The sequence below is a fragment of the Cetorhinus maximus genome, chromosome 4, assembly GCF_964194155.1.
Source record: "Cetorhinus maximus chromosome 4, sCetMax3.hap1.1, whole genome shotgun sequence".
Classification (NCBI taxonomy): domain Eukaryota; kingdom Metazoa; phylum Chordata; class Chondrichthyes; order Lamniformes; family Cetorhinidae; genus Cetorhinus; species Cetorhinus maximus.
Window position 1 is genome coordinate 80,804,804 of NC_135882.1, and position 26,810 is coordinate 80,831,613.

The 26,810-nt window shown below is 41.5% G+C and overlaps 1 protein-coding gene across 5 annotated transcripts in view; it reads right to left on the minus strand.

Annotated features, from left to right (window-relative positions):
• Nucleotides 1-1,123: 1,123 nt before the first annotated feature.
• Nucleotides 1,124-26,810, minus strand: part of sgk3 (serum/glucocorticoid regulated kinase family member 3) — a 149,657-nt gene continuing 123,970 nt past the window's right edge. For all 5 annotated transcript variants that reach the window (XM_078540391.1, XM_078540393.1, XM_078540392.1 and 2 more), the window contains 5 exons: nt 23,545-23,631; nt 8,080-8,175; nt 7,148-7,303; nt 3,508-3,597; nt 1,124-2,636 (listed from right to left, as the gene is read on the minus strand). In XM_078540391.1, coding sequence (XP_078396517.1) covers nt 2,466-2,636; nt 3,508-3,597; nt 7,148-7,303; nt 8,080-8,175; nt 23,545-23,631 — 600 coding nt within the window. In that variant the 3' untranslated portion in view covers nt 1,124-2,465. The remainder of the gene's footprint in view (nt 2,637-3,507; nt 3,598-7,147; nt 7,304-8,079; nt 8,176-23,544; nt 23,632-26,810) is intronic.

Genomic DNA, 26,810 nt, shown 5'->3' on the forward strand with positions numbered 1-26,810 from the left:
ATGAAGCAGCTGAAGATGATTGGGCCGAGCACACTACCCTGAGGAACATCTATAGCAATGTCTTTAAGCTGTGATGATTGCGACAACCGTCTTCCTTTGTGCTATGTATGACTCAAGTCAGTGGAGTTCCGACCCCAACCACCGATTCCCATTCACTTCTATTTTGGTAGGGCTCCTTGGTACTACTCACTGTCAAATGCTGCCTTGATGTCAATGGCAGTCACTTTCACCTCAGCTTTCATGAGGATATATATATAAATTAACTATTCTGACACACTCCTGGCCAGCCTCCCACATGCTACTGTCCCTAAATATGAGATAATCAAAAACTTTGCTGCCCTTCTCCTAACTTGCATTGAGTTCTGCCCACCCATCACCCATGTGCTCGATGATCTACAATGGTTTCCAGTTAAGCAATTCAATTTGAAAATGTTCATCCCCGTTTTCAAGCTCTCTATGGTTTCATCTCTCCCTGTCTCTGTAATCAGCCACACAACCCTTCGATATATTTGCAGTCCCTCCATTCTGGGCTCTTGTACATCCCAATTTTAATTACTCCAGCCAAGGTCCTAAAGCACTACAGTTTCCTCCCTAAAACTCTCCCCCTCTCTTTCTCCTTTAAGGCTGTCCTAAAATCCGCCTCTTTAATCAAGCTTTTGATTACCTGGCCTAGTATCGAGTTTGATGTGCTCTTAAGAATCTTGGGACATTTTACTACATTAAAGACAGTATATCAATGCATAATGTTGTTGAGAAACATTTTGACAGCATATGCTTTCATGATGCATCAAAATAGAACTCATCTATTCTCTAATAAAGATTATAAGTAGAGCTGAATTTTCCTATGTAATTATGAAATTCTCCCTTCAATTTTGGTACTGGGCTTTGATTTATACAGAATGAATGAAAATCTCTTAGGCAAAGCAAGCAAATGAAAGGTGCCCTGCTTGCCTCAAATTATCTGAGTACATTGTTAAAAGGTTTTCCAGTGTGACCTTCAGACATACTAGACAACTACCTCTTACAAGAGACTTTGAACTACAATTTTAACTGTGGTCCAAACCAAATAACAGATAAAAGGGAGCTTATATGTACATATTTTAAAATAAAAAGTAAATTGGTGTTTATATTCCATGTTATTATGCATTATTCCACAGTTAAGAGGACAGACAGGAAACTTAATCTGACATTAATGGATGTGGGAGGTAACTAGATATTTCATACACAAATGTTCTTCCTTATCCTGAAATAAGGACTCCCTGTTGCATCTAATTCCTAAGATAGTCTGACAAATAAAAATAACTCACCACACAGGGAAATCACAGGTGAAAACATCTGTCCTACCAGTCCAAAACAGTGTAAGTGTATATGAACATATTGTACCATTGGAGTAAAGGAGGCAAAAGTACTTGCTTGGGTTTTGAACTAACCTTTTCATTAGAGTTATTCTTGAAACCCTGCATATTTTTAAAAACAGAACATTGAAACAAGCTAATAAAATTTGTCATAAAAAATTGCAGTTACCAGTTAGAATGTACACATATTTTTGAACATATGCCATTTAGAAATTTTACTGTTATCAATATATACCCATCTCCAGAACACAGCATGGAGTTAAATACAGTATGCAATTATAAAAGTATCAGTTTCATCTAATTCAACTAGTTTGCTAATTTGTACATTTCCAGTACAAATCTCAAACAAAATAGGCATGATTAATAATTGGTGGCCAGTACATGTTAAATAACTCAAAAAAAAATCTTCACATCTCTCACCTGAGTGGCCACAATTCTTCCTCCATTATTCAAGTAATGTTTACATCATAAATGCAGTTTTATATACAGTGACAATTTAATTGGATCTTCTAGCAAAGGAGTGAAGTTATAACCAAAACCAATACATGATCTTGATATGTGACATCAAAATAGATGGCAGTGAGGTGAAAATGTGTAAAATATCTTAAGCGATTTGTCATGTTATGAAATGTGATCTCATTACTCTTTTGAGACCACAATACACTATTAATTCTTAAAGGAACATCACACAATACACATATCCAAACTTAATTATTCAATATTGATAAGCAATGTTCACAATATTTAAATCATGTATAGTAGAGCATGTCATCAAAATTTCACCAGAGAAAATCTTACACAACAAGCAGACTACCCTTAAAAATGAATTGCTTCAGAATCTTCAGACATGAAAAGAATGAAACAATTAAATATTTGGATCACTTGTAAGCTGTGCAAGGAATGTACAATTTCTTTATAGTATTTTTATGGTGTAAGCTCCGTTCATTCATTCATTGCCCTTCACCCAATTGCTGCATGCTTTATTTCAGGCATGCAGATAGTTGAGCTGTAAATTCAAAATCCCACATGTAGATGGCTTGAAACTGCACAGTGCTTTCATTTCCTGCGAAGTATTTCTTTCCCCGATAGAAACATGGTGAAACTGTCCTTTTATAAGAATGAATCTTCAATAGGTGGGGCATAAGAAAAGCCAATGAATGCATCATCAGCTTCTAAAACACTAGCATTAACGACTGAACAGTCAGGAGATCGATAAACGGATTGTGGAACTGGTTCTTCTGTGAATTCTGGATCAAAATTTTGTAGGTCTTCAGGTCCAGCCTGAAACATAAATACTATTGTCACATATTCACAAAACAAAAAGCAAAATACTGCTGATGTTGGAAATCTGAAATAAAAACAGAAAATGGTGCGAAAACTCAGAGCTCTGAAAAAGAGTTATACGAATTTGAAACGTTAACTCTGTTTCTCTCTCTACAAATGCTGCCAGACCTGCTGAGTTTTTCCAGCATTTTCTGTTTATATTGACTCACAAAACAACATTGCATACATTGCAGCAAGTAACTCACCTCCTGACTCCCCAAAGCCTGTCCACCATCTACAAGGCAGAAGTCAGGAGTGTGATGGAATACTCACCACTTGCCTGGATGAGTGCAGCTCCAACAACACTCAAGAAGCTTGACACCATCCAGGACAAAGCAGCCCGCTTGATTGGTACCTCATCTGCAAACATTCACTCCCTCCACCACCAACGCAGAGTGTACCATCTATAAGATGCACTGCAGAGACGCATCAAGGCTCCTTAGGCAGCACCTTCCAAACCCACGACTACTACCATCTAAGAAGGACAAGGGCAGCAGATAGATGGGAACACAAGCACCTGAAGTTCCCCTCCAAGCTATTCACCATCCTGATTTAGAAATATATCTCTGTTCCTTCAATGTCACTGGGCCAAAATCCTGGAACTCCCTCCCTAACATCACTGTGGGTGCACCTATACCACAGGGGTTGCAGCGGTTCAAGAAGGCAGCTCCCCAACACTTTCTCAAGGGCAATTAGGGATGGGTAATAAATGCTAGCCTAGCCAGTGACACCCAGATCCCGTAAAAGTGAATAAAATAGTCTACAATATCCTGATATTAAGTATTATTTATGATTTAACTTGTTTGAATTTCTGAAAAGAGTTACATACCACACTGGGATTAAATGGTGGAGGAATTTCTTTCCGATCTAGATCTTCCCAGTTGATAACATCAAAAAAAGGATGGCTTTTGATTTCAACCTGAAATAATGCAACCCCACAGCAAATCAATGTACAGCAGAAATTCTTAAAGAAAAACATTTATACAAAAGGTACATTAGTACTAAACACACAGAATAATATAAATTTGATAACTGGCTCAACTAACCATCTTTAGGATGTGAGTCCAGATAATGAAATTCCCACCTGTCAAAAACCGGGCCTGAGTGCCTCCAAATTATTTACCACGGAGAGCATAATAACTGAGTATAATCATATTCACACCCAATTTAGATGTTCAAAAGGTTATAGGTCAGAATGCTATGGGGTCAGGCACCTCTTTCGGAACTGTGTACATAATCTAGGCTAATATTTCAGTACAGTATAAAGGGTATGCTGCAGTGTCAGTGATCCTGCACCGAAGCTTAACTTCCAAAAATGGGTAGGTTGGGGTCATGTCAGCAGCTAAATTGCAAAAAATCTGAAAAAAAACCCAATACACTTTGAACCAACACACTTGCAGTTTTAATGGGAGATGAGATGAAGGGTAGGGAATCACTCCATTATGGGAAGTGAGCTGGCCATTCAAACATTATGGGGCTACCTGCTTTCATTTTAAGTCACTCTTTTAAATTAATTTCAGCCCAGGTTTCACAGACTTTAGGAAACCTAGCATGTGCAAGGAAGCGAGAAGAGTTGAATCCGTAAGGTAAGATGCTAAAGATCCCATGGAAGCAACTTCAATTAGGTACATAGATTGGAGAAGTTAGGACTGTTTCCCTTGGAGAAGGTTGCGAGGAAATTTGATAGAGGTATTCAAAATCATGAGGGGTCTTGACAGTTAGATGGGGAAGAAATGTTCCCATTGTTAGAAGGACCGAGCAAAAATTTAAGGTAATCGGCAAAAGAAGCAATGGCAACATGATGAAAGACCTTTTCATACAGTCAGTGGTTAGGATCTGGAATGCGCTGGCTTGAGAGAGTGGTGGAGGCAGGTACGATCGAGGCACAGGAGGGAATTGGATTAGCTGAAAAGCAAGAATGTGCAGGGCTGTGGGGGGAAGGTTGGGGAGCGGCACTTGGGGGTTGCTCAGAGAACCAGCACAGACATTTGAAAATTAGCACCGAAAAGCAGGTTATAAACCACTTGCTGGAGAATTCTTTGATCTTTAGCCTCTCCACATAAATACCATGTTCATGTGGTATAGCGCTATAACAAAAACATTTTTTAAAGCATATAAATAATGACTAAGAGATAACCCATGTTATTGTTTCCAATGAATCAGAGAATGTGGGAGAAGTTTATTATTAGAGAAGATGAGGAAAGAAAGTCAAGGCGGCTATAGGAAAGTCTATTCTTCAGTAATTCCTTGGAAGTTTTAGAAAATCAGATTTGTATTCTTGATGAACACTTTACATATGGATTGTGTGACAGATGCATCTCAAAACTACAGGCAGAACTAACCTGGTGGGGCAATAAAAATGGGCATTTATCAGGGTCAATGGGAAGGAAAACCGGGTGGTGCTTATAATGGGCAACTGATCCAATACACTCCCGTCGATATTGAAAGCTCTGACGACCATTACTAGCATATCTCCTGTGGCATTGATGCATGACATAGCCCCTGGAATATGGTTGAGATGTTTACCGTGATTTCATTCTGAGCCAGGGAAGAGAGAACCAAGGGGCATGGTCCAGATGGGACAGAATAATGTGAAATTTTAAAATTATAAACCATTGAATCTCAAGAGAAATAGATTTTGATATGTTTAAATATGCTGGAGACATGATAAACAATAATTGGAAGTGACTCAGAATTTTATTTTCCTGCATCTGATTTATGGTCAGAAGACTCTGTGGGGCAAAAATGTATAACTTGCCTGATCAAATTTGAGTATGTGTTTGAAGTGCCAGAATTTCTTTATAGTCAACAGCTCGACTAACCATTTACTGTGTGGAATATGATTTCTTGTTCACAAAAATGTTATATAGCAACTTCAACAAGGCTCTTCACAGGAGCATTCTGAGACAAAACGTGATAACAGCATACATGTGAAGAGATGAGACAAAGAGAGAAAAGAAGGAACCTAGAGAGAAGGTGGGGGGGGGGGGGGGGGGGGCGGTGGCGGAGGGAAAGGAAAGGGAAAGAAGAGAAAGAGACAGAGAGGTTAAAATTTGTCTGCCATGGCTCAGTTGGTTACGCTCTTGCACCTTGGGGCTGAATTCTCCCCCTGTCAGGGGGGAAGTTGATGGGCAGGTGCGTACAGGCGCGCTTCCGATCAGTGCCCCCGATCAGAGGCTCACCGCCATTTTACGTGGGCGGGCCAATTAAGATCCGCCCAGCGTGACGTCCGTACAGAAGTGCTGTGTGTTCCCTGTGCGGGTGGGGGGAATCCCAAAATCGAGAGTGCGCTCTTTCGCGCATGCACACAAAAGAGCGCAGTCATCTACCTGAGGCTAAGTGCTGCCTCAGGGAGGTCGGCTGTACATGTAAAAAAAGATAAAAATAGAAAAATAAAATTTCCCTTACATGTCCCCTCATGTGACTCATGTCACATGAGTTGGGACATGTCCATAATTTTTACAAAATCTTTATTAAAATTTTTAAAACCCTACATGAAACCTCATCCCGCCCATGGATGAGGTTTCATGTTTTTTCTACTTCCCGCCAGGGCTCCTGGCCTGCCCACCAACCTTAAGGTTGGACAGGCAGGTCCTTTAATTACTTAATTGACCCTGTAAATGGCCTCAATTGGCCATTGACAAGTCGGTGGGTGCGCAGCTGATTTTGCTGCGCTCCCACCTTTCTGAAAATTTAAATTGGGCACGGTGACGTCGGGAGTTCTCCCCAACGTCACTGCGTGTCATTTTACGCGTTGGTGAGCGGGCCCCACCCATGCTCACTGACTCATAAAATTCTGCCCTTGGAGTTAGAAGGTTTTGGTTTCAAGCCCTACTCCAAGACTTCAATGCAATCTAGTCAGACACTCTAGTGTTGTAGCTGTACTAGAACAGCTTAGCAAGGGCATGACTAGTTCTGGAGCACAAGTCTTAGTACTATTGCCTGAAAGTTGTCAGAGTCCATAGCCTTTGCAGTATCCAGTGTATCCAGCTGTTTCTCGATATCACATGGAGTGAATCGAATTGGCTGAGGACTGGTATCTGTGATGCTGGGGACCTCAGGAGGATGCCGAGATGGATCTTCCACTTGACACTTCTGGCTGAAGATGGTTGCAAATGCTTCAGCCTTGTATTTTGTACTGAAGTGCTGCACTCCCCAATCATTGAGGATGGGGATATTTGTGGAGCCTCCTCATCTGAAAGACATCACCTGATAATGCAGCAGAATCTCAGTGCTGCAATAATGTGGGTCAAGTTGATGGAGTGGGGCTTGAGCCCATGACATTCTGATTCAAGAGGTGAGACTGCTTACTCAGCCAAGACTGACAAAGCCATCCGACCTGAATGCAGCCAGCAAAACCAATTACTCCGATGAGACACAAGATTTCATGAGCTATCGAGGGACCTTACTTATCATCCGAAATGCCCATACATGGTGCATGATTTCAAGATTTTACAAGAACTTCTTACAAAATCTTCTTTCGCTCCTAATCTTCTCTGTCTTTCTTTTTCAAGTAGTCCTTCCAGGATAGAACAGGCTTCATTACTTGCTCCAGGCCTCAGCTGCAATGGCTTGTGAAGGATATATTCATACATCTCAGCAGTATCACGACTGTAGAAAGGAGGCTGCAAAAACAAACATACTGATTTTGTTGAATTACTTATTTTACTTTTGAACAATTTGCTGTTATACATTTATAAAAAATATATTTTCCTTCTCTCAGATACTTATGCATTCTCTGGGCTCTGTACAGAATATCCTAAGCAGATGGCGTTCATACAAGATTATAACACTTTGTGCCAGCCACGAGGCTAAATCCAAGAGTGATCTGCAATTTACTTTGTCCACTGTGGAAAAATATAGCACCCCACTGCTTCCAGTACCATGTCTAGATTGGAGGACATTAATAGCTAATCATGTGATGCAAACTAGAGGCATATGCAACTTGACCAGATAGGGATGGCAGATTCCCTTCCATGAGGTAATGAACCAGTTGGGTTTTTAATAACAATCTGGTTGCTTTTTAGTCACTGGCCGGGATTTTCCGCCCCATGTGGCAGGACCCAGGGAGATTCGGCGGTCCAGCCAAAAGTCCATTGACTTTTGGTGGGATCAGATGATCAAGGTGGTGGGCGGGGCCAGAAAATCCCACCCATTATTTCCAGTGCGAGCCAATTTCACAACTGACCATGACAGGGTTTGAGTTTGAAACCTCTGGATTGCTAATCCAGTAGCACAACATAATTTTACCCAAGGTGCTGTATAATTTGAAAACAATGGACTTCAAAATAAAGCAAAAATGTTGATATATCATTCAAATCAATCCAAATGTAGAATACTCAATTGAAAAAAATATGATAGACGCTTAACAAAATACGCAATTACAAACTAGATTACGTACCAGGCCATAGAGCATTTCAAACAGAACAGAGCCAAGACACCACCAATCAACTGTATTATCATAAGGTTGCTTTTTGAGCACTTCTGGTGCAAGGTACTGAAATACAGAGAAATAAACATTTACTACGATGCTGTTATCCTCTCATTAAAACACATTCTTATCATGGGTTTGTTTGCATTAGTCAATTGTTTTCTCAGATTGAAGACTTAATTTTTTTTTTGGAATGGATTGAGCTCATGGACATATCCTTCTCTATCTTTCTGGTGCATGATAAAGATACACATGATACTAATTGGAAAGGGTAAGGAGCAAACATGTTAAATTGGCTAATATTTCGCACAGTAAACAAAATATAAAATCTGACAGAAGTGTTCTGATTAAATCCTTAGTTAACCTCTGAATCCCTTCAAATAGTAGGTTATGTAGGGAATGCTTAATCAGATTGCAGTTGTTTTTAGCTACTTATAGAGGGAACATCAGGTCAAACCATTGTATTCATGGAGTCAAAGTTCTCATTAATAAATGAAAAAGGACGATGCTAATTTTCTCCTTAACTAAATGATTCATATGAATTTGAATCTCAAAATTTGCAAGTTTTAAAAGGCACACATTCCTGCAATTTAATTAGCACATTCTTAACTACAGTGCAACACAGGCATTTATCCATTTATCATTAAGGAAAAATTCAGGCTCCCAAGCTGTTCTTTAAAAATTGCGTTCTGTTGCCACATTAGATCTTGACTTCTGCTGTCCATTTTGCTTCAACTTACTTGCTCGGATGATTCACTAAATATTTTCTATAGCCAACATCATTCAATGCACCCACCCCCAAAGCAATGGAGATCCACCCATAAACCTTGCTCATTCTCGCCCAAATAGTTGTCACTCTGGCTAATAGGTTTGGTCTGAGAACACATCAGATACAAAAGGAGCAGCGGTGGCCTAAGAACACAGCAGCGATCAATCGCAAAGTTACACTACAGTATAAGGAGTCACGTGGGGCGAGTATTCTAGTAAACTTTTAATTTAATCTTAATTAAACTATAAAGTAAAAGTAGACAAATTAATTGACATAAAAAATTGATAATCTATCAATTACAATCAATGTTTAATTAATTAATCAGATAACCTTTAAATTAAGTAACAAGGGATAGTAACAGGATTCTGAATTTTTCAGTAAATTAAAATCTGAGGAATATAGATAATAAGAGTTAAGTAAAAACATTTAAGTTTATCTCCCTATAAAATAAAGTGACATAGGTCAAAGGAAGCAGCTGATTGGTGAGTAGCTGGTGAGTCTATTGATTTAAGTCTTAGGTTGATTTCTGATAAGTCAGTTAATAGTCTAAATAGAGAGAGTCAAGCAGGATACCTCTGTCCTGTTAAATGGCATATCCTGCTCTATGTGGGAACTCCAGGATGCTTCTCAGATCCTGGACAACCACATGTGCAGGAAGTGTCATCGGCTGGCACAGCTCGAGCTCCTGGTTTCGGAGCTGGAGTGGCAGCTTGAGTCACTGCCATTCAACTGTGAGGCTGAGAATTTCCTGGACACCATGCTTCTGGAAGTGCTTACCCTGCTGTTTAAGAAAGTGCAGGCAGAGGGGGAATGCGTGACTGCCAGATAGATAAGGTTGACCAGTCAGGTAGTGTAGGAGTCTCCTGAGTGCATTGTGCTCTCCCCCCAGCACTCAGTTCTGAATAATGGTGAGTACTTAGGGGCCAAAAAGAGGGTTTATGCATGGAGGCAGGTGGCTTGGCTGAGGCACTATTTGAGTACTTTGCATCTGTCTTTACTGAGGAAGATGTTGCCAAAGCCACAGTGAAAGAATAGTAATGTTGAGTAATAGTAATAGTTGAGACACTGAATGGCTAAAAATTGATGAACAGGAGGTATGAGAAAGGCTGATATAAAAGCAAAATACTGTAGATGTTGGAAATTTGAAATAAACAGGAAAAAAAAGGAAACACTCAGCAGGTCTGGCAGCATCTGTGGATAGAGAAATAGACGCTGGCTGTACTTAAAGTTGATAAATCACCAAGACTAGATAAGATGCATCTGAGGATGCCAAGGGAAGTAAGGGTAGAAATTGCGGAAACACAGGCAGTAATCTTCAAATCCTCCTTAAATACAGGATGGTGCTGGAAGGACTGGAGAATTGCAAATTGCAAACACTCTTGTTCAAAAAGGGGAGTGAGACTAACTTGAGAAACTACAGACCAATCAGTTTAATCCAGTGGGAGGAAAGCTTTTCAAAATGATAATCTGGGACAAAATTAACAGTCACTTGGACAAGTGTGGATTAATCAGTTGAAAGCCAGCACAGATTTGTTAAAGAAAAAAATCATGTTTAAATAACTTGATAGAGTATTCTGGTGAGGTAACAGAAAGAGTTGCTGAGGGTAATGCAGTTGATATGGTGTGCATGGACTTCCAAAGAGTGTTTAATAAAGTGTTATATTTCACCCCTCTCCTAACTATGCTTCAGTTCTGCCGAAGGGCCGTGAAGGCTCGAAACGTTAACTGATTTCTTCTCCACCGATGCTGCCAGACCTGCTGCGTTTTTCCAGGTAATTCTGTTTTTGTTTCACATAACAGGCTTGTCAGCAAAATCAAAGATCATTGAACAAAAAAGACAGTGGCAGCACAGATAGGAAGTTGGCTGATTGGCAGGAAACAAGAGAGTAATGGTGAACAGTTGTTTTTCAGACTGGAGAAATGTTTACTGTGGGATACTCCATGGTTGCTACTAGGACCACTGCTTTTCTTTACCTATTAATTAATAATCTAGACTTAGGTCACAGGGCTCAATTTCAAAATTTGCAGATGACATAGGGCTTGGAAAAATTGTGAACTGTGAGGAGAATAGTGATCGACTTCAAGGGGACATAGACAGACTGGTAGAACAGACGGACGCATGGCAGATGAACTTTAATACAGAGATGTGTAAAGTGATATATTTCAGCAGGAAAAATGAGAAGAAGCAAAATAAGATAAAGGGATGCAGGAGCAGAGGTGCCTTGGGGAAGTATGTGCAGAAATCGTTGTGGATGGCAGGGTAAGTTGAGAAAGTGGATAATAAGGCACATGGGATCCTGGGCTTTATAAATAGAGGCATAGAGTAAAAAAGCAAGGAAATTTGTTGAACCTTTATAAAAGAATGGTTTGGCCTCAGCTGGAATATAATGTGGAGCCTAAAATTGGACATTATAGGAAGGACGTGAAGGCATTAGGGAGAGTACAGAAAATATTTCTGAGACGATTCTAGAGTGCAGAGACTCCAGTTACGTGGATAGATTGGAAACGCTGAGGCTGTTCCCCTTAAGAGTCGAGAAAATTGAGAGGAGATTTGATATAAGTGTTCAAAATCATGAAGGGTTTAGACAGTGAAGATTAAGAGAAACTGTTGCTACTAGGGAAGAACCCGAAGGCACTGATTTAAGGAAATTGGCAAAAAAGCCAAAGGAGATATGTGGAAAAACGTTTTAAAGCAGCATGTGGTTAGAAAACGAGCATGTGGTGGAAGCAGATTCAATCACGCCTTTCAAAAGAGAATTGGGTAATTATCTGAAAAGAAGAGATTTGCAGGAAAGGACAGGGGAGATTGGGACTGCCTGAGTTCCACTATTTAAGATGGGTTGTAGAGATAAGCCAGGGAACTACAGACCAGTGAGTCTCACGTCAGTGGTAGGGAAACTATTGGAGAAAATTCTGAAGGAGAGAATCTATCTCCACTTGGAGAGGCAAGGTTTGATCAGGGATAGTCAGCATGGCTTTGTCAGAGGGAGGTCATGCCTAACAAATTTGATTGGATTTTTTGAGGAGGTGACCAGGTGTGTAGATGAGGGTAATGCAGTTGATATAGTTTATATGGATTTCAGCAAAGCCTTTGACAAGGTCCCACATGGGAGACTTATAAAGAAGGCAAATGCACATGGGATACAGATTAATTTGATAAGGTGGATTCAAAATTGGCTCAGTTGTAGGAGACAAATGGTGATGACAGAAGGCTCCTTTAGTGACTGGAAGCCCGTGTCCAGTGGCATACCACAGGGATCTGTGCTGGGTCCCATCTTATTCGTCATTTATATAAACAACATAGATGACTATGGGGGGGCAGGATTAGTAAGTTTACGGATGACACAAAGATTGGCCGGGTGGTTAACAGTGAGGTTGAGTGTCTTAGGCTACAGGAAGATATAGACAGGATGGTCAAATGGGCAGATAAGTGGCAGATGGAATTTAACCCTAAAAAGTGTGAGGTGATACACTTTGGAAGGAGTAATTTGACACGGAAATATTCAATGAACGGCATGACACTAGGAAGTTCTGAGGAACAAAGGGACCTTGGCGTGTACGTCCATAGATCTCTGAAGGCGGAGGGGCATATTAGTGGGGTGGTGAAAAGGGCATATGGGACATTTGCCTTTATCAATCGAGGCATAGATTACAAAAGTAGGGAGGTCATGTTGGAGTTGTATAGAACCTTGGTGAGGCCACAGCTGGAGTACTGTGTGCAGTTCTGGTCGCCACATTATAGGAAAGATGTGATTGCACTGGAGGGGGTGCAGAGGAGATTCACCAGGATGTTGCCTGGGATGAAACATTTAAGTTATGAAGAGAGGTTGGATAGACTTGGGTTGTTTTCGTTGGAGCAGAGAAGACTGAGGGGCGACCTGATCGAGGTGTACAAGATTATGAGAGGCATGGGCAGGGTGGATAGGGAGCAGCTGTTCCCCTTAGTTGAAGGGTCAGTCACGACGGGACACAAGTTCAAGGTGAGGAGCAGGAGGTTTAGGGAGGATGTGAGGAAAAACTTTTTTACCCAGAGGGTGGTGATGATCTGGAATGCGCTGCCTGGGAGAGTGGTGGAGGTGGGTTGCCTCACATCCTTTAAAAAGTACCTGGATGAGCACTTGGCACGTCATAACATTCAAGGCTATGGGCCAAGTGTTGGTAAATGGGATTAGGTAGGTAGGTCAGGAGTTTCTCACGTGTCGGTGCAGACTCGATGGGCCGAAGGGCCTCTTCTGCACTGTGAGATTCTGTGAGTTTCCCTTACATGGAGCCAGCAGGAACACAAAGGATCAAATGGCCTCCTTCTATGCTGCAGCCATTCTATGATTCTATAAAGCTATCCAATTTACTAGCTCTCAAACATTTTTTTTCAACTAATTCACATCATAAAACCTGGCACACTCACATCGCTCCAGTTAAAGTCTGGTAATTTTGCAACACAATGCCTCGCTGTCTACCTTGACTTGATTTCTAGTTCTCTCCCTCATTTTTGTCTACCACTTTTCCTCCTTCACTTTCAGAGGCATGGGCTTCAAACTTAAAATTTTATATGAACAAGGGTAAGCACTCTGGAAAGAACAACATGGACAAGTGAGGGTGGGGTGGGGGGAATCCCCTCACCGTCCCCTCCCCCCACCCCACCCCCACAAGGGCCATCTGTCACTTGTTCATGTTGTTCTTTCCAGAGTGCTTACCCTTGTCCTGCTATTATCACATTCTGCTTTCTGACCCGAATGCCATCATCAGCGCCTCCTCTAGCCAGTACCACTATCGTTAACACCCTTTTGTCCATGACATCTCTGGCAATCTCTCCTTTGCCTCCACCTATCACTGGCCTTCTATGCAGCATCACCTGTTCCACCACCCCTTAAACAGTATAAATTTCATCACATCTTTACTTCTCTTTAGCTCTGAAGAAGAGTCGTACGGACTCGGAACATTAACTGTTTTTTTTTTCTCTCCACAGATGCTGTTAGGCCTGCTGAGCTTTGCCATCATTTTCTGTTTTTGTTTCAGATTTCCAGCATCCGCAGTATTTTGCTTTTATTTTATATGAACTTCTTCCAAATGCTAACCCTCCCTCCTTTGCCATTCTGTGTCCACTGATGCATACATTTTTGGGTGAGGGGCTGTGCTCTGAAGGTAGGTCTTTAACTTTCAGACTAAAATTATGTATTTTGATTCACTTAAAAACATTCGTTTCACAACTGCTAGATTTTTGATGTAAAAAAATTACAAAGTAACGACAAGTGAATTTATCTATATTCAATAGACCAGATCAGCACTTTCCCCAAAGATTAACGTGAATCAGTCTGCTAACTTTACAAAGGTATTCTCTCCCTCTAACCTCCTCTCCCAGTTTACAGGTGCAATCTCTCTATTCAAATACGCCTACTTCTCAAATTACAGAAACATTGTACCTCATTGATGTGCTGCTTATCTGCTAGCTCTGACAGCAGTTCCTGCAAGTGTTTTGATTAATTTCAGGCCATGGGGTCAGGAAGTAGTCCTCTACTTTCTGTAGTCTGGCAAGTGCCTGTGATGCTGGAGGGTACATCCAGGCATCTGCCATGTTAGTGAGGCTGTAGAGTCAGGTGAAGAGTGGCCTACTGGGAGGAGTTAATATGTTCTGAAACACCAGTCTGGTGTCCAAAGCGTTGCTCATTCTGGACATATCATATGACTTTGTACTAGAGACTAAGTCACAACAGCAGTACTTGATAAGATGGTTGAGAGAGGGAAGATGTTCCTTCCTTGACGTTTCAAACCCCAGTTGATTCTCCAGCATTGTACAAAGCTAACGAGGGTAAAGATGGTTCACCGTTGATGATCCTTTGGAGAAAAATCATATTGGAATTCTCTACAATAGCATGTAGCAGTGACCAGGAGATTAATCTATCCTTTCTGGAGTCTCCAGGGGTGATCTTTCAGGCCTCCCACCCACTGGTATCTTAACATTGTGGGGCTGGAAGGAGGAGAATGGCTTGCTCAAGTATCACAAAACCAATCTGGGCTGCTAACACTCTGGATCCCCCCTACTAACCCTTCCTCCCACTCTTTTCATAAATTGAAGCCCCGCAACCCCCAGAGGCTGGCCAAACAGGCCCATATTGTGATGACCTAGACAGCAGACTGACCCAAAGCATTTGATCTCCACCTGCAACCCATCGTCCTGATGCTCCTGGGGCACAGCCCTCACCAGGATTTGCATGTGGCCTGCCCTCACCCATGTCTGCTTGGGAAGGGTAAAATCCACCCTAGGACAGCCAGAAAGGGTTGCCAACTTTGGCCCCCAGTGCTCCATGTAACAAATATTATTAAAGCACTTTAGGGGGCCAAAATATGTTCCCAGTCTGGATACACTCCCCAGGTGGGCCCCGCTTCCATCATTTGAGGTCTCAAGGGATACAGGGGAAGGTGGCAGGTTGTATCCAAAGATAAAAGCAAAATACTGCGGATGCTGGAAATCTGAAACAAAGATAAAAATAGCTGAAAAAACTCAGCAGGTCTGACAGCATCTGCGGAGAGGAATACAGTTAACGTTTCAAGTCCGTGTGACTCATCAGAACTGAGGGAATATAGAAATGAGATGAAATATAAGCTGGTTGAGGGGGGTGGGACATTATTTCCATCCATTGTTTCATCTCCACCTTTTAGCCTATTTCGATCCCTTCCCCCCACCCCACCCCCACTAGGGCTATCTATCACTTGCTCATCCTGCTTTCTACCCTTAATGTCACCATTAGCACATTTCTTAGCTGATAGCACCACCATCAACACCCCTTTGTCTTTTTGTCTATGACATCTTTGGCAATCCCTTCTTTGCTTCCACCTATCACTGGCCCTCTATCCAGCTCTACCTGTCCCACCCCCCTCAACCAGCTTATATTTCATCTCATTTCTATATTCCTTCAGTTCTGATGAAGAGTCATACGGACTCAAAATGTTAACTGTATTCCTCTCCGCAGATGCTGTCAGACCTGCTGAGGTTGTATCCAAAGTTGGCTCAGTGACAGGAAACAAAAGGTAATGGTTGATGGATGTTTTTGCGAATGGAAAACGGTTTCCACTAGCGTTCCGCAGGGCTCAGTATTGGGACCCTTGCTGTTTAACATAAGGACATAAGAAATAGGAACAGGAGTAGACCATTCAGCCCCTCAAGCCTGCTCCGCTATTCAATAAGATCATGGCTGATCTTCTTGCGTTTCGATTTCTGTGTTCTAACCCCGATAACCTTTGATTCCCTTGCCTAACAAGAATCTATCTACCTCTGCCTTAAAAATATTCAATGACCCCACTTCCACCACCTTCTGAGGCAGAGAATTCCAAAGTCACACAACCCTCTTGAGAGAAAAAGATTTCTCCTCATCTCTGTCCTAAAAAAGCGACCCCTAATTTTAAAACAGTGCTCCCTCGTTCTGGATTCACCCACAAGAGGAAACATCCTTTCGACGTTCACCTTGTCAAGGCCATTCAGGGTCTTGTATGCTTCAATCAAATCACCCCTCAACTCTTCTAAACTCCAGTGGAAACAAGCCTTGTCTGTCCAACATTTCTTCATAAGACAACCCACTCATTCCAGGTATCAATCTAGTAAACCTCCTTTGAACCGCCTCCAATGCTGTTTGTTGTGTATATTAATGATTTAGACTTAAATGTAGGAGGCATGATTGGGAAATTTGCAGATGACACAAAAATTTGCTATGTAGTTGATAGTGAAGAGAATGGCTGTCAACTCCAGGATATCATCAATGGTTTGGTTGAGTGGGCGGAGAAGTGGGAAATGGAATTCAAACTGGAAAAGTGTGAGGTAATGCATTTGGAGAGGGCAAACAAAGAAAGGGAATACTCAATAAACGGGAAGTTATTGAGAGGCGTTGAGGAAGTGAGAAACCTAGGAGTGCATGTCCACAGGTCCTTGAAGATGGCAGGGCAGGTGGACAACATGGTCAAGAAAGCTTTCCTTTACTGGATGAGATATTGAATACAAAAGCAGGGATATAATGATGGAACTGTATAAAACGCAGGTTAGGCCACGGCTGGAATGCTGTGTACAGTTCTGGTCACCACATTTCAGGAAGGACATAATTGTTCTGGAGAAAGTGCAGAGGAGATTTACAAGCATGTTGCCAGGGCTTGAAAATTGCAGCTATGAGGAGAGATTGGATAGGCTAGGGTTGTTTTCTTTAGAACAGAGGAGGCTAAGGGGTGACCTAATTGGAGTGCACAAAATTATGAAGGGCCTAGTTAGGGTAGACAGGAAAGACCTGTTTCCCCTAGCTGAAGGGTCAATTACCAGGGGGCATAGATTTAAGGTGATTGGTAGAAGGGTTAGAGGGGACATGAGAGGAAAAACCTTTTCACCCAGAGGGTGGAGGGCATATGGAATTCACTGCCTAAGTTGTTGGTTGAGGTTGAAACGCTCAACTCATTTAATAGGTACCTGGATCTGCATCTAAATTGCTGTAGCCTGCAATGCTACAGACCAGGTGCTGGAAAGTGGGAATAAAATGAGCGGCTAGTATCTTTTTTCTGGTGCAGACATGATAGGCTGAATGGCCTCTTTCTGCACTGTAACCTTTCTATGGATTCAGACTGGACTCTGCTGCAGATGGGTTTTCCAGGCTGTTCATAGGATCAGAAATTTCCTCTTACAGCATAGAGTGAAATCCAAGAACAAAGTCTGGTATGAGCAACCGCCAGGTCCATAGCATACATCCCAACCCAGAAAATTAATCAAGGGCAAGGACAATTACAAGAACGCTGGCAATTCATAACAGTTCTGAATAAAGGCCAATAGATAGTTACACTTAGGAGGATGGGTCCACTTTAGATGAAAAGAGTCATCTTGTTCTTCACAATGAGAGGCTGGTAGAGATAATTGTACCTGAGGATGATATGTGAGAGCCGCCATTGAAGATACATTTTCAAAAAAACATTGTTCTTAAAAAGACTAAAAATATAGAGATTGCGTAAGATTCAGAGTATTCTATTTCAGAATACAAAGGGAGTTTAGGAAAAAATAACTGAAGTATAACCATAATTTCCAAAAATTCTTTGGAAATAGTAATTGTGCCAACTAACTGGAGAGTGGTAAATGCTATGCAAGAAAGGGATAAAAAAACCAGGAAATAATAGGCCAGGTAGGTTTACCTTAGTTGTGGGCAAACTTCTAGATTGCATAATATGAAATGAAATTATTGAACAATTAGAAAGATAAGAACAATCATAGATTTGTAAAAGCAGATGGTGATTAACTAAGTTAACTGAATATTATTAGGCAGAGAGAGATGAAGAGTTTAATCAACCACATATAAACTTTCATAATGAATTTGATAGGGCACTACCTGAAAGACTGATTTTAAAAATTAATGCACATAGAAACAGGATGCCTAGGGAACAGACAGCAAAAGTTTTGGACAAATGTTTTTTTTTTCTCATTTGCACAATGGGTCGGGACCTAAATTTGGACACACGCCATAGGGGAATGAATTCCAATTAGGGACATGGCAAAACGTGAGGAAATATGAGAGAAATTGCAAGATACCCTGAACAGATTAGAATTGGCTAATACAGTTCAGCAGAGAGAGATGCGAATTGTAATTTTTGGACAATGAATGGTGAAAGGAAGTCTACCCTAAAAGGTGTGGCTTTTAACAGAGTGGCAAGAATCAAGAGATCTATGGGTGCTAATACTTACAATCTTTACACAAGCTGGGAATGCAAGTAAATAAGGCCCTTAAAAGTGAATTGGATTTTAATAATTTAGTTCCATAGGGCATTGAGTGTATAAGGAAGCAATGTTTAATTTATGCAAGATATTGCTTACATCACTGATAGAGAATGCATGCAATTCTGATCACGACATTATTTGAAGGGTATTGGAGGCATGGACAAAATACAGCAAAGATTCACTACATTGATACTAGTTATATGACATTATAGTTAAGGAAGGCTCTAAAAACTGTGACTAAAGGGGGTAGCCAACAAAGGTTTAAAATTATGAAGGGTTTGAGAATGTAAAAAGTGAAAGTATTGTTTCCATTGGTTGATAAATTGGGTTAACAAGGGGTATAGATTTAGGATTTGAAGGTGTTCTCAAGTGTCAGAGCAGAGAGCCAGGAAATTAAAACGTATATGGGATTATTAAATTCCCTCCTAGCCTCAATTTTAAGGTTTTTATCTTGACTATAACCCCACAATATAAGTAAAGCCTGAACACTCTTCACTCATTTTTCCTTTCTCCCTTGCTTGTGTTATAGTCTCTTTTTTTACTTTTCTCCTTGTTTTAAGTTGTGCCAGATCCATCAATTTGACTCTGATTAGTTGGAAAGTATAATCCTGAGGTGGGTTTGGTGCAACTGTTCTTGCTTTTCCTGCCCCGAATGTCCTTTGATCCCACAATGGCTACCAGAATTTGTTAACAGTGGATGAATGACAGCAAATCCTGCATTCTGCCAATCTGTCCCTTAACCAGGGCCATGATCATTCTTTACAACTATTACAATTGGATGAGAGACGGGAAACCAGGAGTAGTAGTGAATGTATGTTTCTTGGGCTGGAGGATAGTTTATAGTGGGGTTCCCCAGGGGTTAATGCTGAGACCACTGCTTTTTGTGGTAAATATTAATAATCTAGGCTTTGTTGTACAGAGCACAATTTCGAAATTTGCAGATGACACAAAACTTGCAAGTATTATGAACTGTGAAGGGGATAGTGTTGAACTTCAAAAGGGCATAGGCAGGCTGGTAGAAGGGGTGGACAAGTGGAAGATGATTTTTTTTTATTATTCATTCACAGGATGTGGGCATTGCTGGCTAGGCTAGCATTTATTGCCCATCCTTAATTGCCCTTGAGAAGGTGGTGGTGAGTTGTCTTCCCGAACCCCTGCAGTCCATGTGGTGCTAGGGAGGGCGTTCCAGGATTTTGACCCAGCGACAGTGAAGGAATGGTGATATATTTCCAAGTCAGGATGGTGAAAGGCTTGGAGGGGAACTTTCAGGTGTTGATTCCCATGCGTCTGCTGCCCTTGTCCTTCTAGATGGTAGTGGTCGGGGGTTTGGAAGGTGTTGCCTAAGGAGCTTTGGCTAGTTTCTGCAGTGCATTTGTAGATGGTACACACTGCTGCCACTGTGCATCGCTGGTGGAGGGAGTAAATGATTGCAGATGGGGTGCCAAACAAGTGGGCTGCTTTGTCCTGGACGGTGTTGAGCTTTTTGAGTGCTGCTGGAGCTGCACTCATCCAGACAAGTGGAGAGTATTCCATCACATTCCTGACCTGTGCCTTGTTGATGGTGGAATTTTATAGGTTTTAATGAGATTCCCTCTCATTCTTCTAAACTCCAGTGAATACAGGTCTCGTCAGCCTAATCACTCTGCATACAACAATCCTGCCATCCCAGGAATCAGTCTGGTGAACCTTCACTGCACTCTCTCTATGGCAACTATATCCTTTCTTAGGTAAGGAGACCAAAACTGCACACAATATTCCAGGTGTCGTCTCACCAAGGCCCTGCCCAGCTGCAGTAAGACATCCTTGTTCCTGTAGTCGAGTCCTCTTGCAATGATTGCCAACATACCATTTCCCTTCTTAACTGCTTGCTGCTCCTGCATGCTTGCTTTCAGGTGAATGGTGTACAAGGATACTCAGGCCCCTTTGTACATCAATATTCCCAATCTATCACAATTTAAATAATACTCTATCATTCTCTTTTTCCTACCAAAGTGGATAACTTCACATTTATCCATGTTATACTTCATCTGCTATGTATTTGCCCACTCGCTCAACCTATCTAAATCGCCTTGAAACCTATTAACACCCTCCTCACCACTCACATTCCCACGAAGTTTCGTGTCGTCATCAAACTTGAAAATATTACATTTGGTTCCCTCATCCAAATCATTGATATATATTGTGAATAGCTGGGACCCAAGCGCTGATCCCTACAGTACCCCACTAGTCACCACCTGCCATTCTGAAAAAACCCCGTTTATTCCTACTCTATTTCTTGTCTACTAACTAATTCTCAATCCATGCCAAGATACTATCCCCAATCCCATGTGCTTTAGTTTTACACACTAACCTCGTATGTGGGACTTTATCAAAAACTTTCTGAAAATCCAAATACAACACATGCACTGGTTCTCCCTTATCTATTCTGCTAGTTACGTCCTCAAAATCTCCAGTATTAGTCAACCTCGATTTCCCTTTCATAGATCCATGATGACTTTGTCTAATCCTGTTCATTTTTTTTTAAGTGTCCTGTTATCATATCCTTTATGATAGAGTCTAACATTTTCCCTACTACTGATGTGAGGCTAACTGGTCTGTAATTCGCCGTTTTCTCCCTTCCTCCTTTTTTAAATCGTGGGGTTACATTTGCCACCCTTCAATCTGCCAGGACTGTTCCAGAATCTACAGAATTTTGGAAGATGACAACCAACGCATCCACTATTTCCATGGTCAGCTCCTTTAGTACCCTGGGATGTAGATTATCGGGTCCTGGGGTTTTATTTCTGGGAAGTTATTTGTGTCTTCCTCTGTGAAGACAAAACTAAAGTAGCTGTTTAATTGCACTGCAATTTCCTTGTTCTCTATTATAAATTCACCTGTTTCCGACTGTAAAGGGCCTACATTTGTCTTCAGTAATCTTTTTCTTTTTACATAGTTATAGAAGGTTTTACAGTCAGCTTTTGTGTTCCTTGCAAGTTTATTCTCACACTCCATTTTTCCCCTCTTAATCAATCTCTGGTCCTCCTTTGCTGAATTCTAAACTGTTCCCAATCCTCAGGCTTGTTGGTTTTTTCTAGCAACTTTGCATCACTCCTCTTTGGATCTAATATTATCCTCAATTTATTTTGTTAGCCATGGTTGGGCCGCTTTTCCTGTTGTGGTTTTGGGGCAGAAGGGAATGTATAACTGTTGCAATGCATACATTCATTCCTTAAATATCAGGCATTGCCTAAGCACCGTCGTGCCTTTTAGTGAAGTTCCTCAATCTATCTTAACCAACTCATGACGCATACCTTGGTAGTTTCCTTTGCTTAGATTTAGAACCTTAGTTGCAGATTGGACTACTTCACTTTCCATCCGAATGAAGAATTCTACCATGTTATGGTCACTGTTCCCTAAAGGATCCTACACAACAAGATTATTAATTAAGTCCTTCTCATTGCACAATACCAAACCTAGGATATCCTGATCCCTAGTCGGTTCCTCGACCTACTGGTCAGAAAAACCAACCGGTACACACTCCAGGAATTCATCCACCACAGTATTATTGCTAACTTGGTTTGCCCAGTCTATATGTAGATTAAAGTCACCCATGATTACTGTAGCATCCTTGTTACATGCATCTCTAATTTCCTGTTTAATGCCGTCCCCTACCTTACCACTATTGTTTGGAGGCCTATAGATAATTCCCACTAATGTTTTCTGCCCCTTGTTGCTTCTTAGATCCACCCAGACTGATTCTACATCTAGATTTTCTGAGCCAATACCCTCTCTCTAACTATCACACTTATTTCATCCTTACTAACAATGCCACATCACCTCCTTCTCATTTTTGCTTGTCTGTCCTAAATATCAAGTACTCTTAGATATTTTGTTCCCAGCCTCGGTCACCCTGCAGCTATGTCTCCGTAATCACAATCATATCGTACCAGTTTACATCCATTTGCGCTATTAATTCATCTACCCTATTGTGAATGCTCCGTGCATTCAGATACAGTGCCTTTAGACTTGTCTTTTTAACATTTTTACACTTTTTTTGTACTATGGCCCCATTTGCTGCTAGCCCTCATTTCCTCTGCCTTCCACTTTTGCTTTCTACTTTTCGGTCTTTCATTCCTATCTTCCGTTTCCCTCCTGTGACTCCCCGCTCAGGCTCCCATCCCCCTGCCAGCCTAGTTGAAACGCTCCCCCACAGTCCTAGCGAACACCTCTGCGAGGATATTGGCCCTGGTCCTGCTGGGTTACAATCTGTCCAACTTGAACAGGTCCCATCTTCCCTAGAATCGGTACCAATGCCTCAGGTATCTAATTCCCTCCCTCCTACACCATCTCTCCAGCCACACATTCATCTGAGAGGGTGCAGAAAAGATACATGGGAATGGTTCCAGGGATGAGGAACTTCAGTTACATTGGTGGATCGGAGAAGCTGGGGCTGTTCTCCTTACAGAAAAGAAGGTTGAGAGGAGATTTGATTGACGTGCTCAAATTCATGAGGGGTCTGGACAAAGTAAATAGGTAGAAACTGTTCACATTGGTGGAAGGATTGAGAACCCGATGACACTGCTTTAAGGCGATTGGCAAAAAAGCAATGGTGACATGAGGAAAACCTTTCTTTTAAAGAAAACTCAGCTAGCGGTTAGTATCTGGAATGCACTGCCTGAGAGTTTGGTGGAGACAGATTCAATTATTGTTTTCAAAAGAGAATTGGATAACTATCTGAAGTGAAAACATTTGCAGGACTAAAGGTGGGGGTGAATTGTTCTTGCAGAGAGCCGGCACAGACATGACAGGCCGAATGGCCTCCTTCCCTGCTGTAACTATATATTTAACCTGGATCGTAAAATAATGTTTTTCATGAAGCAAATCAGTAAATATGGTGTAACAGTGCTAAAGTACTTGCCAAACAGTATAAAATGTTCTAAAAATTCAGCACCTCTGGTGTCCCACAGAAAGTAGATGTGGTGTCAGTGCAAGCAATTCCTTCTTTGCAAAGGCCAAAGTCTGTCAAAGCTATGTGCCCCTGCAACACAAAAGTAAACAGCACCAGATATTAAAAACAAAAGACATTTAAACAAAGTAACAGAAAATGCTAGATATAAACAGAAAATTAATCACCATCTGTAAGAGAAGCCAGGATAACATTTAGGTGTTTAAGAGCCTCCCCCAGTTCTGAGGGAGGCTCTTTGCATTCACGCGCCTCTTTACAGGTGCTGAGTAACCTGCTCAGAGTTTGTGTCATTTTCTTTTTTTTCAGGTTTATAGAATTTACAGATTTTTCATTATTTAAAATATAAACAATTAAATAATTGAAATATAATTTGAATGGCCTTGTAACCAGCTCAGCGCAATGGACTGTGACCAATTATTTTCAAAAGTTGAACGGCAGCTTCAAAAATCACAGCTTCAGCTAAAGTAGATGGGCAAGCACAGACAAATATGTACTTTAATGATGATGATAGGAAATATTCAGAACATGGAGCCACTAATGACTCCTATATTCTTATAGCTTAATTATTGTAAAAGCATTTGTGATTTGTGCAAACCATAACACATGAATATGTTAGATGATGCAAAATTCAGTTACGTTTTGGGTTCAAAATGCTGTCCATGCTACACGTGAACATTTCTGGTGTGGACCACACCAGATATAATTTTGGGTAGGCATAGGTATCGAGAACATGCACAGGAATTATGCATAGTCGGCAGATAGTGATGCTCCAACTTATTTTTTATCATTTTATTCTCTGATGGGATGCAGGCATCAGTGGCTAGGCCAGCATTTATTGCCCATCCCTAATTGCCCTTGTTCAGAGGGCATTCAAGAGTCAACCACATTGCTGTGGGTCTGGAGTCACATGTAGGCTGCTGCAGACAGCAGATTTCCTTCCCTAAAGGACATTAGTGAACCAGATGGGTTTTTACAACAATTGACAATGGTTTCATGGTCATCATTAGGCTTTTAATTCCAGATTTTTACTGAATTCAAATTCCACCATCTGCCGTGGCGGGATTCGAATCAAGTCCCCAGAGCATTACCCTGGGTCTCTGGATTACAGTCTTGTGACATTACCATTGCACCACCATCTCCCCAACTAACATACTCTCTTAAGAGTAGATAAAGAGAGGACCCAGAGACAGTAATCACTACCCAGAAGAGCAGGTGAAAAGAGGGCCCAGAGTCAGTAACCACCACCTTGAAGAGTGGGTGAAGGAGGATCTGGAGGCAGTAGTCACTGTAGTATAAGGGTCTGGCACATATAGGGTTAACACGGGACTGAGTACAGTTCCGCCTACACAGTGCTGTGAGAGAGCACATGACATACAGCAGGGTCAGTCTAGTATTGGACATAGCCGTGTGTACTAGCAAACAGGGAGACATTTCCTAGCTTGTTCCCTTTACAGTATATTTTTAAATAGTTACAAGGGTCAGTAAAGACTTAAGAGTTAACCTATGTATGGCTATGCAAACTTAGTCAGACCTGATGAACTGTAACCAACACCCTACAACAACCAGCACCTAGAAGAGTGGGCGAAAAGAGGACCCGGAGACAGTCCAATCCAGTCCAGTTTATGACTCCAGAGCGGAGTGCTCACGTTCTGAGAGAATTCAAAGTATGACATCACAGAGAAACAGATGAGTGATTGGTTGGTGAATATTTTGCTCGTTTATGTTCAAAACTCATGTAATTTATTGGTAATTGTAAGATTTTATTGGTTGTAAGGTTTACTAGCAGTAGTAAAGGTTATTGGGAGTAGCAGTTTATTAATTATAAATTAATTAAGAATAAATTATTAAGATGGAAAGGCAAGTTATATGCTGCGATTGCAGAATGTGGGACACCAGGGTGACCAAGCCTGTACTAAGTGCCTGCACTTGAGGGGCTTCAGCTCAGAGTCCTCGAGCTGCAGACAGTGCAATGCATCAGGGAGGAGAAAAGTTACCTGGACACTTCGTACCAGGAGGCCGTCACAGCCCTTAGGATAAGGTCTTTTGATTTGGTCAATGGTCATTGACAGGACAGTGCGACTGTGAGTGAGACAGATATGGGGACCCAAAGATATAAGTGGAGGAGCCTGAGCATTTGCAATTGTCCAACAGGTACAAAGGTTCTTGCAGCCTGTATGGATAAAATTCGTGGCTGCAGGGTGAATGAGCAAACTGACCATGGCACCATGGTGCAGGAAGCCATTCAAGTAGGGGGAGTTAATAGGAATGTAGTGGTAGTTGAGGGACAGTATAGTCAGAGGGGTAGAAACAGTTCTCTGCAGCAAGAGTACAGACAGCTGTGTTGCCTGTCCGGTGTTAAGGTTCAGGACATCTGCTCTGGGCTGGAGAGGAACTTGCAGTGGGAGGGGGAGGATCCAGTGGTCGTGGTCTATGAAGGCACCAATGACGTAGGTAAAACTGGGAAAGAGGTTCTGTTGTAAGAGTATGAGCAGCTAGGGGCTAAATTGAAAAAGCAGAACCTCAAAGGTAATAATCTCTGGATTTCTACCCAAGCCATGAGCGAATTGGCATAGGGTAAATCAGATTAGAGAGTTAAATGCATGGTTCGAAGATGGCTGTGGGAGAAATGGCTTTTGATTCATGGGGCACTGGTACCAGTATTGGGGAAAGTGGGAGCTGTACCATTGGGATGATCTTCACTTGAATTGTGCTGGGACAAGTGTTCTGGCAAGTCGTATAAGTAGAGCGGTAGAGACAGCTTTAAACTAAATAGTGGGGGCAAGCGATCAAATTTGGGAAGATTTGATAAGTCAAACGGAGATGACAAGGCAAAAGAGCAAGGTAGGAATAAGGGAAATGATGATCAGAGCGGGGCTGGAAGGGACAGTGTACAAACCTAGGAGTGCATCAGTAGATAAGGCTAGAGGTTACAAAAAAAGTAAAAAGACAGAACCAAAAGCTCTGTATCTGAATGCACGTAGCATTCATAACAGAACAGATGCATTGACAGCACCAATGGAAATAAATATGGATGATCTAATAGCCATTACAGAGACATTGCTGCAGGATGACAAAGACTGGGACCTGAATATTCAAGGTACATGGCATTTAGGAAGAACAGGAAACTAGGAAAAAGGTGGAGCGGTAGCTCTGTTAATTAAGGATGACATTGATACAATTGGCAGAGAGATGACTTTAGTTCTGATGTTCAAGATGTAAAATCAGTTTGGGTAGAGATGAGAAATAGTAAA